This window comes from Benincasa hispida, chromosome 1 (genome assembly GCF_009727055.1).
Source record: "Benincasa hispida cultivar B227 chromosome 1, ASM972705v1, whole genome shotgun sequence".
NCBI lineage: Eukaryota > Viridiplantae > Streptophyta > Magnoliopsida > Cucurbitales > Cucurbitaceae > Benincasa > Benincasa hispida.
In genome coordinates, this window is record NC_052349.1 from 3,442,025 (window position 1) to 3,458,399 (window position 16,375).

Here is a 16,375-nt window from a genome sequence, read left to right on the forward strand (position 1 = left end):
ACAAATCTATAATATGATTTGTCAATAATTGAAGTTTAAAAAATTGAAAATATTGTTTTACATCATGTTTATAATATAAAATTACTTCTCAATGAATGGGTTCAATGTTGAAGATCATATATTATAATCACGTGTGACGAAGTTTGAAGATATCACATATTAAAATATGCCATATAATAACAATAACAAACACAAAAATAGTATTACCAATAAGGTTTATTATTAACAACTCACTAATATTCAAATTAAAAAAAAGTGATCAATATCATTAAGCACTAACCAAGTTTTCATTATTCAACTATTTTATAACTAAAAGGACAATTCATCTAACTTGTTGATGGGCTTTTTTAATCATATATTTATATAGGAAAAAATTGTATGCTTATAATTTCATACGTGATGTAAATATTAATCAAAAGAGATGAGCTACAAGTAACATGAATTGATGGGAAAAGAAAAATTATGGTTCCAAAGGGGTTGTCTTACCTAAATTCACCAAATTTTCTTTCTTAGAGTTCACTTAGCTATCATATCAAACCCAAACCTACACTCATCTTCTTCCATTTGTCAAGGGAAAACTTGACATCAAAACCTAAAGTCTCACACAAGGAATTTAGACAAGCCTAATATTGACACCATTTCTATGTTGAAGACATGTTTTTGAAGGAGGAGTTGAAAAAGGGAAAAGTAAAAGGAAAGGACAAGAATTAAGAAAAAGAAAAAGTAGAGAGAGAGAGAGAGAAGATAATAAGTGATATAACAATTTCCTACCTCCTCCCACTTTCCTTCCCTTTGCATCCAAGTCCTCAATTTTGCTTTCTTTTTTCTTCTGCCCTCCACCTTCAATCAAACTCTCTCTATTTCTCTTTCTATACCACAAACACATGAAAAAGAGAAAATAGAGGTACCTGCAAGATCTACAAGTGGCAGAGGAAAATGGGTTCTGTAGGAAACTCAAATCAATGGCAGCCATATGCTTACAAAGACTGTTCTTTAGAGATTTGCAGCATATATTGCCCTCAGTGGTGTTACATCATCTTTCCACCACCTCCACCTTTTGGATATGGCAGCAATGGAGATTCTGGCACTGATTTCTCTCCTCTTATCATCGCCATCATTGGTATTTTGGCTAGCGCCTTCATTTTGGTAAGTTACTACACCATCATCTCCAAGTACTGCAGGAACAGAGCTTCCACCTCCAACGCCGCCATGGAAATGGAAGATGAAGAAAATCTTTCCCAAATCCGCCATGAGAATCATCTCCAAGCTCCTCCTCCTCCTCCAGGTTTGGATGAGGCTCTCATCAAGTCCATCACAGTCTGCAAGTACAAAAGAGGAGATGGGTTAGTTGAAGGCACTGATTGCTCAGTTTGTTTGAGTGAGTTTGAAGAAAATGAGAGTTTAAGATTGCTCCCAAAGTGTAGCCATGCCTTTCATCTTCCTTGCATTGATACATGGCTTAAATCTCACTCAACTTGCCCTCTTTGCCGCTCCAACATTTCACCAACAAATCTTTTCCCACCCCCAACTCAAGAAATTCAAACAACACAACATTTTGTTTCATCTGATTTTCTGTATCAGCATCAGCACAGAACCAATGACACAGTAGTTGTTGTAGTGGTTCAAGATTTGCAGGGTTCAACAGTAGTGAGGCAAGAAATGGCTGATTCTAGGCTTGACAATGATTATGCTTCTTCCAAGAATCAAAGGGAAGATTTTGCATCAGATAGTCAAAATTCAGAGGCAAGAGACAGAATGAATCAAGTTAGACAGGAATATGATGTTCTGGATGGTGTTGTTCATCCATTTAGAAGGTCGGTTTCCTTGAATTCTTTATCATGGGAAGGGCAGGTTTCTGTTGCTGATATATTGAGAGTCAGTCAAGATAGTGAGGAAGAGGTAGAGGAAGATGAATTACAGCAAATGGGGATTGGATCTTCAGAAGTATTTGTTCAAGAGCATTCCAATTACAATCACAAACCTGGGGTTTCCAACTCGGGAATGAATAGATCTATTTCAACAGGGAAATTGGGTTTTACAAACTATGGGAAAGGAAAGAGTTGCATCAATCCCAGTTGAAAGTAGATTTAAAAACTGTACAAAATTTGAAAATTTTCATTCTTACTTCTGTAATATATATTGGTGAAATCAAAGAAGAAACCCAGATTCATACCAGATTAGCAGACAAGATGGGCTTAAATCTGAATGTACATTTTACAATTTACAAGCCTCTTCAGAGATGTTACTCAGGCATCATATTCTGTCAAAGCTTTATTAAAGAGTTTTTTTTCCCTCCTTGGGATTTTGTTAAGAGTAACTGAACTATTGAATTTCTAAAAGTTTTAAACTCAAGGCAGTGTGCTTTGGAAGCCTAAGAATTGTCTCAATGATTAGCACTTTTCCACTGTCTATTATGCTCTTTCACTTTGTTGCCTTATGCAGAGTTGTCAGAATCTATGTAGGGCTACCTAATTCACTTTGCATAACGTAAGGGGGAAAGTATGGTTAAACTTGAATTTCAATATTTAAATTTTAAATTTTCTTCTCTAGACTATTCTTCCATGTGAAGTTTTGAGTTTTTAAATCAAAACTTGTCTCAACAAAAGTACTGATGTCAGATACTGACAATAAAGAAAAACAATCTAAATCAGACAACGTTCAAGGACCATATCTACAAAATAAGGGGGAAGAAGTGCACAAATTATTAAAGTAGAGAAGAATTTGAAATACTGGCAAACTATACTGAGATCGATGCTTTATCATATGGGTTTGCTCTTGATTAAACCATTTCAACTATAGTTAGCAAGAAAAATTGCTTGAAGTTAGGTGCAGGCCTCTTTGACAAATAGCAGAGTTTCCCATCTTCATGTTTGGAGAATGAAAATGTTGACCTATATTTCAGATTTTGCTTTGAAACAGAGAGAGAGAGAGAGAGAGAGAGAGAGGTCGTACCTTAATTGGCTAAACTGGCATACTGCATGCTACATCTCAACTTTGAAAAAGATTTTGGGAATTTTGCACAAAATGGACCACTAGATATCCTTCCATCACTGTCACAAGAATTATGGTCCATGCTTGAATAATTATTGATTGTTGAGATACTGATGAAGGTAAAATGTAAAATAATAACTCCATGTCTAGCACCTTTTCCTTTTATCATTTTGCTTCTCTTTTTTCATTGAACTAACCAATAAGACAGAGGCACTTAGTTATCATCACTAAGGTATCTCAACGAAGTGCTCCATGAAGCATCATTTTTATTTTATACAAAAAAATCAACAATCTTTTCTTTTGTTGACAATTCAAATTATGCATGTTGTAAAGTCAATGTTACATGATGTGGAAAAGCAAGGTGGTAAAGAAACAGTTACCTTGGGGAAATTTTCGGCTTGATGCCCACGAAACTTGGAAATTTATTCGCTAAATCAAATCAGTTAAATGACAATGCAGAAACATGAAATCAAATAATTACAGAAGAGTTTATAGGATGATCAGATGTCTGTTAGTCAAGCCCATAGTTTTGGATGAACCCTTTTCTTTTTAACTTGGCAATTGCAGTTGTTCATCTTATTTATGCAACCAAACTTTCTCTTCATTTCTCTCCACATGCTTGTTTTCTCTTTTCTCACCATGTGGATGCAGCCTTCCTCAATCTCTTTCCTCATCATATGGCAATCTTTCTCCAGCTCTATCACCTTGTTGCTCATTTTCTCCATTTCATTTTTTACTATACCATCACTTAACGCCAACTCTCCTTTGTCATTTTCAACCTCATCCTGTGTCAATTTGTTGTCCAAACGCTGCATGTCCCTCGTGATCGCATCGCGTAGTTGTAATTGCACCAAAAATAGCACTTGGACCACAATTCTTAATGGCAATCGCTGGTTCTTGGCTGCATGTTCACAAGCTTCAGCCGACATCCTATGGTAGTCCAGCCCTCTGCAGACTTCTTCTCTCTCAGATTCTGTCAGAAAGCTATGCTTGTCCAGGTATATATCAATAGCCCTGTATATTCCGTCGGAGCTCCTATCAGTTCCCATTGATGCTGCACTTGACATTTCAACTAATGAAACAAATGCACTTATCTCCAAATCTCTGTCACTGGCAACCTCAAACAAGAATTCCTCGATGAGTTTTGCCACGGCAATTAATCCTTCGATATTAGAACTATAATCTGTATAGAAGTGCTTTGCAATCCGCTTCACACACTCGATATCGTAACGCATTTCCTTAGCATAGCCTCGAGAAGGTATTAAAAGGTCACTTGCTGTAGCTTGATCAAGCTGCTTACCTATCCTCAACTCAAGTCCATTTCTACAACCGGCATTAGCTTCCAAACGAATGGCATACTGGAGCATTTCAAACAGTATCGTGCAAGGAAATAGTCCCTTCTGATGAGGCAGTAGCCTCTCCACTGCTTCTATGACTTCCCTTTGACGGTTTGTTTTACATACAGACATTTTTTCATCTCCTTTAGCACTGCAAAATACCCACTTCTTTGCATACTTCAAAAGGGATGCTGCTACAAATCTCGGCGGGACAGCATGCTGGTTCATAGAATGAATTGTCAGTTCATACAATGAAATAGGCAGAATTATCAAATCCTCTGACTGCCATTCAGAAACAAAGAGTTTTCTTCTTGTACTGGGCTTGTGATAAAACACATCATCCTCACTAAATTCCTCATTTATGAAATTCACAATCGGTTCACCGAGGAGATACGGATCATTCACTGCCTTACTGACCAAAGATTCAATGCATTCATCAACAAGGCCAGTATCCACTGCCTGTTGCATGATATCTTCTGTTGTAAGAAAAGCCTTAATGGTTCCATTCCAGCTAGGGAGGATTTTCTGTTCAAAGAAGGTAAGTGCTTTGCTCAACAGATTATTTGGGCTGTGACTTTCAGTCATCCCCAGATAGAAAGCAAGACAAGCTAAAGGAAGCACATTCTCACATGACATTTGCAGTGAAAAACCATGGCAGAACCTTGCAACAAGTTCAAATGTATTGGGATGAGCTGGTATGCTTCTCAGGAACTCATGGATACTGTCCTCAGATTGCTCGTTCAGTAACTCTGCTATCTTGCCAGACTTTTCTACTATAATATTCTATAGAAAAAACAAAAAATATAACCAAAAAGTATTAAAAAAAAAAAAATGTAACTGAATCCAGAATCCCACATTCTCACCCGATCCAAAGTGAAGGGCACCCCACTGACATGAAACTGAATATCAGTTCTTGATTTAGGCTTAGGCAACCTGCAAACCAGAACATAAATGAGAAACCGTTTCAAAACAACCATGACGGGAAAAAGGAAATGGTTAGCTAAAAATGCATGAAAATATAATAGTTTTCTTACCAATAGGAGGCATCCTTGTCTGGTTTGTCTACCATGTTTCGAATGTTCTTCTGTATGATCTACAAACCCCACCAAAAAGAGAGGCGTTAGTTCTTAAGTTCTTTTTCCTTTCTAGTTTCAAATAATCAGAACTTTGTAGTTCTCTCTCAGATCATTACAGACAGTGATTCCCAAAATTGCAATCGTCGTTCTCACTAAGGTCTCAATTGAAAGAACTCTACAATAAATACACTGTAATGGCTCTAACGCATCAACATTTGGAGATATAATGGAGTTTAATTCTATCACGATTACGAACAAAATAGGTAGCTAAATCAAAGCCTAAACAACAGCATATGAACACAAAAAAGTGAAGTGTAAGAGCGATCAAAATGCAGAGAATTACAGCCGTTATCGAACTGATTCTTCTTCCGATACAATAAATTGCATAGAGAACTGATAAGAACCACATCGAGAACTAAATTGTTTCCATGGAAGGGGAATGGGGATTTGATTGAAAGAATACTTACAAATTCAAATGTGGGTATCTGAAATCTTCGTGTTATTTGGACTTGGTCATGTAGAAAGAGAGAGAACAGAGTACAAAACTTGAAATTTTCAACGAAAGAAAGAAAAAAATGGAAGAAGGAAGAGAGAGTATAAGGATGGAGGAAGTGAAATGTAGCGGTAACTATCCAAAACTAGTGGGATTCTGTTACTTGGACTAACAGGAATATATTTATTTATTTTCAGAATTTAAACTTTTTTTTCCCTATTTTCCCCAATTTCAATTTATACATCTAAAATGGAAACTTGTATTAGCAGTGTTCAAAAGACCCTACAATCCAAACTACTTGAATTATACTATCCAAATTGTAATGATTTAATTGGATTAATTTTGTTATTGGTTTGAGCTTTTTCTATTTTTGTTGATTGGATTTGGGTTTTGATTGGCTAAAAAATAGGTTGACCCAACCCGACTTATATAAAATACTATGTGAATTTTTAATTTTTTTTTGAAACAGTTATGTTTATCTTAATTTAAAATTTGTAATAAATAGCATAAATATTTGGTATTTAACATTTGAGTTTGATGAGATTTTAGTTATTAACCATATATTTTATATTAATAAAGAAAAAAATAAGTTATGACCCAACAATTCAATCTAACCAAGAAAGAGTTGGGTTGGATTTGAGGTTTTATTCAAGTCTTTTGGTTGTGCCTCTGGCCACTACGTGACTCTGTCTATGGTTGTCAATCCAACCAACTGAATTATTAGGTTGGTTAAAAAAATACCTCAATCCAATATAACTCAACCCAATTATACCCCTAATTTATATTAGTCAAAATTTTCAACTAATTTAAATGTAAGTGTACATGACAAATATATTGTTACTTCAGTTGTTGTTGGTAGAGAGTCTACAGAGCGGGGCCGCTAATGTCATTCTCTGTTAGATAAATTAGAAGTTTTGGCCTAAAAAAACTAATTATTTTTTTTAGAAATAAATAAATATAAATCAAATTATTCACCTATATAATCTAAATTTAAACATATTCATTATCTTCCTCAATAAATAATCAAATTTGAAATTTAAATGTAATATTTATATAAAAATAATAATAACATAACATTAAATAACTATACTAAATAAATAGGTAAAAGTTAATCGGGGCTGGGGCCGAGAGCGGGGAATGCATTCCCCATCCCCGTTCCATTTAGCTTACGGGGAATTTTTCCCCCATTCCCCGCCTAATCGGAGAATCCCCGCCTCCATGGGAAAATTGGACATCACTAGTTGTTAGGCCTGTGAAATAAAAATAACAATAACAATCAAAACGATATTAGGTTCTTAAAAGTTATGTTATCTAGTACAAATATAATTTTTCATTCGTCTATGCATATTTTGACCAGGTGCAATTTCTCGTTGTCGCTGTTTTATTTTGATGAATTTATGATATTTCGGAGTAGTTGGTTTCTAATGCTTTTAAGATACTTTATCCTTAAACTTGGAAAAATGTAGAAGTTGCAATACTTATTTAATATATGGTCCAAATAAAGGGAATTGAAAGAACATGGTCATAAAAATAAGTAAATCTTAACTAATAAAAAAAACTTTTACTATCGATCACACATGCATGTTGTGAAGAAAAAGTACAAATGAAACCTATACATATATGTTTAAAAAAGCAAAATGAGAATAAACTGACGTATAATTTAAGTGACATATACTCTCTTCCCATCAGGTTCAAGGTTTAAATATCTGCACCATCCTTTTAGATAGAGGGAACAAAAGTTCACGCACCATCCGTTGTAAAAAAATGAGCAATCTCAATATACTTTTCGTAAATTGGTAATTTACGATAATTATGTAATTTATTAGGATCATTTTGGTCATTATACTATATATTTATCATACTTTTATTCATCGTATTTATCATCATCGAAGTTTGGTCGATGTACTTTCAACGATCTTTAATTTAGCAACTCAAAACTAATTTCGATAAAATTGATTAAATAATAATGATAATTTTCATGCATGAAAAACAAACAAGTGGGAAATATATTGCCAAAATTTGTAAAGGTAATGCCGATAAAGACTTTTTCTTTTGAATTAAAAAAAATTAGCTAAAAATAATAGGGACTAAATTTAAACATTAAAAAAAAAAATAAAAAACTAAAATGGAATGAAACTGAAAAAGTATATTTTAACCCTTTTTTAAAAATTTTCGTGGATTTACCTTAACGGGCCTATTTGATGGGTCGGGACTCCAACTAAGCCCAACAAACCCAAATCCAAACAAAGGGCTAAAAGCCCAAATACTCAAGCCCAATTGCTAAACAAATTGGACCGGAGACCACGTAATCTGGTGGGGCTATATAATCAGCCGGAGAAAACCTAGGGTTTTCCCGCTTGGCCGTTCAGTCTCTACATCAGCGTCTCTCTAGTGGTGTCCTCGTTGCGTCAAAGCCTTAACAATGGTACTCATCCTTTATTTCATGTTTCCTTTTCTTCTTTACTTTCTGAAGTTCCGAAGGCGAAAAAGTTGTATGTAGTCCATGGGGTTTAATTTCCGAGAGACTAATGAACTAGAATCGAAAACTCGAGGCTAATTCTTCTGTTTAACGAAGCATTGGAAAGGAAAATAAGTCATTAGTTTGCTTTATGGTAGCGGATTATCGATTTGATTTCATGGGTATTTCATAGTTAAGATTAGTTTAATGTAAGAGAAGTGGTTTAAGCAATTTGTGGTTCTACATTTTTTCATTAATTTGTTAAATATTCACCATCGATTTAGTTTCAGCACTCTTTGCGGAGAGAACTGATTAGAATTTCGGAAATCCTTTTGAGCGAGGCTTTATGTTTTATATTATCTTTATTATACGTGTTCTGGAACGATTATTAGATCTCTCTAACGTGTGTTTGTATTTCCTGTATAATCACAGACGAAAAGAACCAAGAAGGCTGGCATTGTCGGCAAATACGGTATGTACCAGCGTCTTATGTTTTTATTTACAGTGAAATAGAATTTTGTACTCTCTATGTTAGAGCAACGAGTGAAAGTGGAACTGTGGAGTTAATGGGATTCCTGTGTGACGGTTTATAAATCATGTTCTATGACATTCAAAGATGGTTTTGTCAGCTGTGCTATAATTTTTTAAGTAATCGGTAGCTTTCTAGGAGCCTCCTATTCCTCTATCCTGCAACGTGTTTGATCCACTCATACACTTTTGCATCATCATGCCGTGTATTTATGTTTGTAATTTGTTTGTGTCTTTTGTAACAGGTACCAGATATGGTGCTAGTTTGAGGAAGCAGATTAAGAAGATGGAAGTCAGTCAGCACAGCAAATACTTCTGCGAGTTCTGCGGAAAGGTTAGTGTCTTTATAAAGCATATAATTTACTGCTAATTGGTGGTTAGTTTCACGGTGAATGAGGGAATAATTTGCTCTTAGTATAATTGTCTAGTTTTTATTTACATGGAATATGAATGATGGATACCGACAAATATTCCCATAAAATGTCAAATGATTGGATTGATGTACGTTTTTAGCTCTTTATAGAAAATTACTTGCTATCAGTATATAATTCTCAAAACGTTTGGTAAATGTTGACATTTCCATGAGCTTATGGATGCTAAACTATAAAGTGTCTGTTTGGATTGACTTTTTAAGTGCTTGAGAAAACTGTTTTAAACTTAGAAAGTCATTCCAAATAGGTCAGAAAACATTTACGTGTTGATGTAAAATTTGATTATAATCAATGATTGCTGGAAGGCTGTTGGATTTATATCTCCTAAAGGAATGTAGAATTATTGGATTGATAAATATATTTTTTCCCTTGATAGAAAGGACAATAGTTTTTAGTATTTTTATCATATTGGTGATTTTTTTCTTCATAATTCTTGAAACTTTTGTTAAATCTCGTTGACATATCTATTTTATTTTGTGAAAATTGACCTTAAACCACTCAAATTTATGGAAATGCAATGAAAACATCTGATTGTCGATGATAATTTTATTCTATGGCTCTAATCAATGATTGCTGTTTCAAACCCTCATACAGTATGCTGTGAAGAGGAAGGCTGTTGGGATATGGGGGTGCAAGGACTGTGGAAAGGTGAAAGCCGGAGGTGCCTACACATTGAAGTGAGTACAGTTGATTCTTGTTTTTCAATGATGTATTTGTGATTTTAAATTCTGTTCAAGGTTTTGATTTCTCTTATAAAAAAAAAAGGTTTTGATTTCTGTATCTTTGTTTTGTTTTGGGCAGCACTGCGAGTGCGGTGACTGTTAGGAGCACAATCCGAAGGTTGAGGGAGCAGACTGAGAGTTGAGTTAGATTTATATTTTGTTTTCCTTCTGTCTTGAGTTAAATTACCGGTTTGATAGTGTAGAGTTCTTGGAAGAAGATTGTTCTGAGCAATTTGTGTACTCATTTAACTTTATTTCAAGTTGAGACTCCAGAGCTTTTATTGAACTAGCTCTGCTCTTTGAGCCAGATTATTTGAAACTATCATGGATTTTTGAGACATATCTCTACTTTTTGGCCCGTCTTCAAAAAATTTATTGTTTTCAATCGTTATCAGACTTTAGATATAGGAGTGCTGTCACCTAGAGAAAAATCGGTCGAGAAGGAGAAAATATTGCTAGCTTGTTTATGTATTTTCATTTCTTGTTAGTTGATATTATTGGGTGTTGGACCACTGTTTTAATTTTTGATATCTTGAGGGCATGTTTAGATTGGCTAGAGTATTTTTTTCCCCTGAAAAGTTTGTTTTTGAAAATCTATTTTGAGTACTTGTTAAATACTATAATTTTTTTCAAAATAACTTATTTTCAAGATTAGGCACTTGAAAAGTTCAATTCAAATGCATCAAATACACCTTGAGTGAAGTGTCTGATTGGTATTTTAGATTCCTAAAAATTATTATCCTTGATTGACGCTGTCGGTTTTTTTAATTTATTATTATTATTATTTTTTATTCTTAACTTGGTTTGGTTTTTATAAATTCCAGTGGAAAGGCAATAAAAACATAGGAAGTTTGGTTTTTATAAATTCCAGTGGAAAGGCAATAAAAACATAGGAAGTTATGAATGGTAGGAGTCATAAGTTCTGTAGATTTGGTCTTGAATTCTCACCTTATATGTTATAACTTTTGGTTAAGTTGTAAATTTTGGTATTTAGAGAAGGTTAGAATATAGGTCTTTATGGTGTATCAAAATTTCGTAAATGGTTGTTCTGTTGTGATAATTTGCATAAATATTTTCTATCACCGAGTTTTATTATACCATAGGGTTAAATTTTAATTATAAATTGTAAGGACTAAGAGGGTATTTGAGGTAAAGAGTTGGTTATTATAGTTGAATTATAATAGTTTGTATTTGTGGTATAGATTATTTCTAGTTTGGGTTATAATAGTTGTGTTTGAGGTTTAAATTATTTTAGCTTGAGAAATATTTTATCAAAGAATAAAAATGATGATGAATGTAAAATAGGAAAAATGGTAGTAAATAATAAATACTATAGCAAAAGAGGGTTTTGAAATAGTATGATCGTAGACCTTGCAAGAAGTGGTTATTATCCTATTAGGATACTTGTCCTAAACATAATCTTAAAGGTTGACTTTCTCTCAAATATAGGCAAAATTTGCAGTTTAATCAAGAAAATTTAAAAAGAGTGTAAATGTACAAGTACTTTATTTGCTATTTTAATACTCAACAGTTCTAAGGTGCGATGAGACGGTGAAGGTGTAGCCTTCACAATATTTAGATCGAATGTGAGTTAATTGTCTCAACGAGGCATTGAATAAAGATCTGCTTCTTGTATAAAGACAATTTTCTTTTGCGTTTTAATCGAGCTTAAAAAATTTATAGAAGTTCTTTAAGTTTGTAAAAGTTGTTTTTACTACCCATCTAAATTATAGATATTGTTATTATTATTATTATTATTATTATTATCTTTATTGAGATTGATAGGTGATACATGCCTTATGTGTGTTTATGAAAAACTTCCATCTCTCTCTCTTTTTTTACGTTCCCTCTGTTCATGGAGGAAAACATAATAGTGATCATGGAGAGAGAGAACAAACCTATTGCTAAAATTTTATTTCTATCTCAGAGATTAGGAGTTAATTTCTATTAAAAACTTGAGGATACAAAAGATATAACTTTAAACACCAAAGGATCAAATCAATTTATTCTTGAAAACTAAAAGACAACAAAGATTTCATTTTGTTATTTTTTTTAAAAATAAGTGAAATGTGAGTTTCATCTAATTGAAGAAGAGGACTACATGGATGATGGTTGTTTAATTCATTTGAAACTAATTATTGATCCTCATAAAGGCGAAAGCCAAATTCGATTTTAGTGGAACGAGTCGTTTGAAGTATATGGCAATTGGAACGCCCCAGAAGCGGTAACAACGACAATAACTGTATACTTAACCTTCGCTGCTTGGTGGATGGGGTTGCCCCTAATGGCTTTCGGATATTTCAGTTGGGTATGTTTTTATTTACAGTGAAATGGAACTGCCACTCCCTATATTAGAGCCAGGGTCTTTAGATACATCGGTGTAAATATCGATATCAATTAATATTTTTAAAAAATTATAAAAACAAAAATTTTAATAGAAAAATACTTTTTTTTTGTTTTTTGTTTTTGCTTTTTTAAATGAGTTAAATTTTTTTATTATTTATATATATTTACATTTTGTTGCTTTTTTTATTATTATTTTTTCTAATGTTTCATGTGTATTTTTTGTTTAACGTTATGATGGAAATGTAGATTCACCATTCAACCTTTATGTTTATGTCGACTCATGGATATATGGTAATATTGACACATCAACGAGAACTTCATACTATAATTCGAGTCCTTTTTCTTCGATTATGCTTGTGTTTATAATTGGTTTAGTTTACTAAGGTGAATAGAGTTTAATAAAACTAATTATTACATTTTTACTAAGTGTGAGTCCAATTAAACAAACTAACAATTTTTTTTTTGCTAATAATTAATTTAAACAATAAATTCACGCAAATAAATTTAATTCAAAATAATCAAGAAATTAATAATACTACTTTAAAACATCCAAATTGATTATAATAAAAAGATTGATATGAGATATGTAAAGATCAGTTCAACCGATCTAAATAAACATTAAGCAATTAATTTAAGGAACAAATATTGTAATTAATTTCATGTAATAAAATACAAATTAATTGTAAAATTAAAGTAGGAAAGGAATAGAGAAATTAACATTGGAAATTTTAGTGGTTCGACAAAACCGACCTACATCCACTTCCTAAGCTCCTCTTGGGTATGTCACTATGAACTTCACTCTTTCCATGACTTATAATCGAACCGCTACAATGTTCTTTTTTTCAAGAGTAAGAACGAACCAAATCCTTTCCACGATTGAGGATCAAACCGTTATAACCACTCTTTTTAGGGATCAAGAGCAACCTTTACAATGAATTTAGAAATGAGGAACAATATAAGAAAAACTCTCTTGAAGAGAGATTTACAAGTTTTTGCTCACAACAAATCAATCCTCACAATACATAGATATCTCTCTCAAGAATTAGATGAAAAGAAGAAAATTAAAACTTAGAGAGAATAACAATGGTGACTTTGAGTTATGAATGATTGAAAAATAATGTAAAATTGTTGTATTAATTTGGAGAAGAAGAGTGTTTAAATAGATGAGGATGGTGAAATACAAATTTAATTTGAGTCATTGGATTTTGGTAAAAGAAAATTGAATTGTGGAGTTTTGAACTCAACTAACAGTTAGACACAAACAAAAAATAATAAAATAATATATCTATTTTAAAACCCACCAAAAAGCAAATGCGTTCAAAACTAGCCGTTAGACCCAAACATAAAATAATATTAAATTTATTTTTTTAAAAAACCAATCAAAAAATCAAAAACTCACCATGTGTCATTCTCCATTGCTCCAAGTGGCAAGTAACATATTTAAGTTGGTTTACTTTGTTGAGAAAAATTCTTATCATGATTTTTCATTAAGCTTGTGTTGGCCATATCTTCTTCGTTTGAGATCTGATTTAGGTTATTCAAATTGCGTTAGAACCGTTCCTTTACACAATAGATACTTCAAAACACTCAAATTATTAATAAATAAAAGTAGGTTTGTTATTATCAAAATATTAATTAATTAATTAATTAAAATTAATTAATTTTGATTAAGGGTCAAAAAGCCAACAATCTCTCTACAAACTTGAGAAAAATGAAATCCAAAGTAAATTTGATACGAAATATCTTCTTGATGTATAATTAACACACATAATTTCAATTCACTTGAATCAAGGAATATTTTTAATATCAACATGCTTTCATTTTTGTTATTACCTCTCCCCCTCTTGAAATCAATAAAAAAAGGACAATTAAGGAAATTAATATAAAGACATGAAAGGTTCTCCTAAAATCATGAACACATACTATTTTGTATATTTGTTCTCCTATCAATATGTTTTCGAAAATAAGCAACAACATTGTAGATTCAAAAGACATCATAAAGAACTAACAAAGCTCGAGTTAATTTTATTTAAGAGCAATTTCACAAATTTCTCTCTCTTTTAAAATCAATTGAACGCTTCCCCTTAATAAGGGATAAAAAGACATTAGCACATAAGTGAACTTGAGATAGAAATATCAAACAAAATTTCAAATAAAATTTCACTTCAAAGATAAATACTCCCCTAAAAGTTTAAATAATATGCACAAGAGATGTATACAACACTAAAAGAATATGAGAATCAATTTCATTCATACATAAAATTCATATAAAAATATATAACTCTCCTTAAAGCCAACCATTCTCCTTCTAATAAGAAATCAATAAAGACTATGGAGATAACATTACAAGAATTTTGGACTTTAATGTCGTTTTAAAACTGACATTAAAGATAGTGTTATTAAAGCTCTTTAATGTCGGTTGTCTTTAGTGTCGGTTTTAAACCGACATTGTACCAGAGTTATTGTCCATTTTTTTCAATTATTATTCGTTTTCTGTAAATACCATGTCCGATTTTTCAATTATTGTCCGTGTATTCAATATAATTATTGTCCAATCCATTTTTAATGTCGGTCAAAAAGTTAAAAACGACATGTCCCTAAAACCAAGGTAATCAACTTGTCCATGCACAAAATAAATTCTTAATGCTTTCACAAATCCATAATAATAAAGTCACAAAAGAGGAATTGGATGATATTTAACTCTAACAAATTACCAAAACTCATAAGGGTTAACATAGCAAAAATTAAAATTTTGTTAGATCCAAACAACTTTTATTGGTGTATCAAAAAAAGAGTGAGAATTTTACTTTTAAACTATAAAATATAAACTAAAACTTGTACATACCCCCCCCCCCCCCCCCCCCAATAAAAAATAAAAAAAAAATACACACACTTGTTGCCATTATATAGTGTTTTCCAAATAGTCATTCAATTGCTCCTTCGTTATATTCTCTACACCATCCACCACAGAGTTGATCGAAACCATGACTTCATGCAAGCAGAGAAAAATAGGAAAAACATATAATAAGAATTCAATTACTCCACACAAAGAATTTATGAAATTCAAGCTAGGGAGCTATGGAAAGACAGCATGGGAATTTATGATTTCGAGTATTCATTGGAATTTGCAAAGAAGGTTAAGATATCATGTTCTGTTATAAACAGCCACACAGAAGCTCGAGTCACATAATAAAATTCCAAAATATGTCAAAACATAAGCATAAGCATACGAAAGAAGATATCTTAATCATTAATTAAAACAATGACAATCTTTTGCAAGATTCAATATCCTTTTGTTCAAAACTAATTTTCAAGAAAAACAAAGGATAAAGTAGTCATCTAGTTAACCAAAAAGTCAAAATATAAGCAATAAAGACAAATGTCAAATAGATAGATATACATTCATTTCTCATAGTATTAAAACCAATAATTAGTATATTTCACCAGATCTCAAAATCTAACTATTCAAGACTGTTCAAGGGATATAATTTTCATAAAGATACCAAAAGAATAATTATCTCAATAATTCAAAAATATAGAAGTTACCAAATATGCAATTTCCTTTGTCGGATTCAAGTAAGCCTTAAGAGTTGCTCCAATTTGAAATAATTTCTCATTTGAAGTCTAGTAACAATTGCTTCTTAAATCATACCTACAAATCTCAACCAAAAGATTTTGGTACTCATTTCTTAGGTCCTTCAAGGTTAGTGAGCAGAGACTTTTGGACCCATTTCTAATTAGTTCCAACGTTACTAGCATTGATTTTTGACGAATAACAAGTATTGAATTTATGACCGATTTTACCACAAGAATAACAAATCACATTAGGTAATAATTTCTTTTTAACACAAAGATTCAAGAAATACTTTCTAATGCATTTTTCAATTTAAAGCAATTTGACCTATGACCTTTAACTCCACAAAAATGACAAGTAGGCACAAATTTTGATTTGGCAAATCTCTAACATTTACATGTTTCGGTTCAAATTTAGCA

The 16,375-nt window shown here is 32.2% G+C and overlaps 3 protein-coding genes across 5 annotated transcripts; 2 read left to right on the forward strand and 1 right to left on the reverse strand.

The window, feature by feature from the left end:
* The first annotated feature begins 285 nt into the window (after nt 1–285).
* LOC120088059 (RING-H2 finger protein ATL52-like) lies at nt 286–2,313 on the forward strand. The gene has a single exon (XM_039045093.1). It carries the CDS (start codon nt 937–939, stop codon nt 2,077–2,079), a length of 1,143 nt encoding a protein of 380 aa, XP_038901021.1. The 5' UTR covers nt 286–936; the 3' UTR covers nt 2,080–2,313.
* LOC120088041 (BTB/POZ domain-containing protein At5g17580) lies at nt 1,183–6,067 on the reverse strand. Of its 3 annotated transcripts, XM_039045074.1 has the most exons (6): nt 5,872–6,067; nt 5,363–5,421; nt 5,192–5,261; nt 3,372–5,111; nt 2,953–3,050; nt 1,183–1,319 (listed from the first exon to the last, which is right to left on the reverse strand). In XM_039045074.1, exons 2-4 carry the CDS (start codon nt 5,395–5,397, stop codon nt 3,507–3,509), a joined length of 1,710 nt encoding a protein of 569 aa, XP_038901002.1. In that variant the 5' UTR covers nt 5,398–5,421; nt 5,872–6,067; the 3' UTR covers nt 1,183–1,319; nt 2,953–3,050; nt 3,372–3,506. The 3 variants fall into 3 exon arrangements, with proteins under 3 accessions (XP_038901002.1, XP_038900994.1, XP_038901010.1); XM_039045066.1 differs by having other exon boundaries at nt 2,953–5,111; XM_039045082.1 differs by lacking the exons at nt 5,192–5,261; nt 5,363–5,421; nt 5,872–6,067 and having other exon boundaries at nt 2,953–4,853; nt 4,958–5,099.
* A 2,134-nt stretch (nt 6,068–8,201) lies between these two features.
* LOC120087480 (60S ribosomal protein L37a) lies at nt 8,202–10,378 on the forward strand. Its single transcript, XM_039044355.1, has 5 exons — nt 8,202–8,322; nt 8,788–8,827; nt 9,129–9,217; nt 9,909–9,991; nt 10,116–10,378. The coding sequence occupies exons 1-5, from the start codon at nt 8,320–8,322 to the stop codon at nt 10,177–10,179; spliced, it is 279 nt and encodes a 92-aa protein (XP_038900283.1). The 5' UTR covers nt 8,202–8,319; the 3' UTR covers nt 10,180–10,378.
* The last annotated feature ends 5,997 nt before the right edge of the window (nt 10,379–16,375 follow it).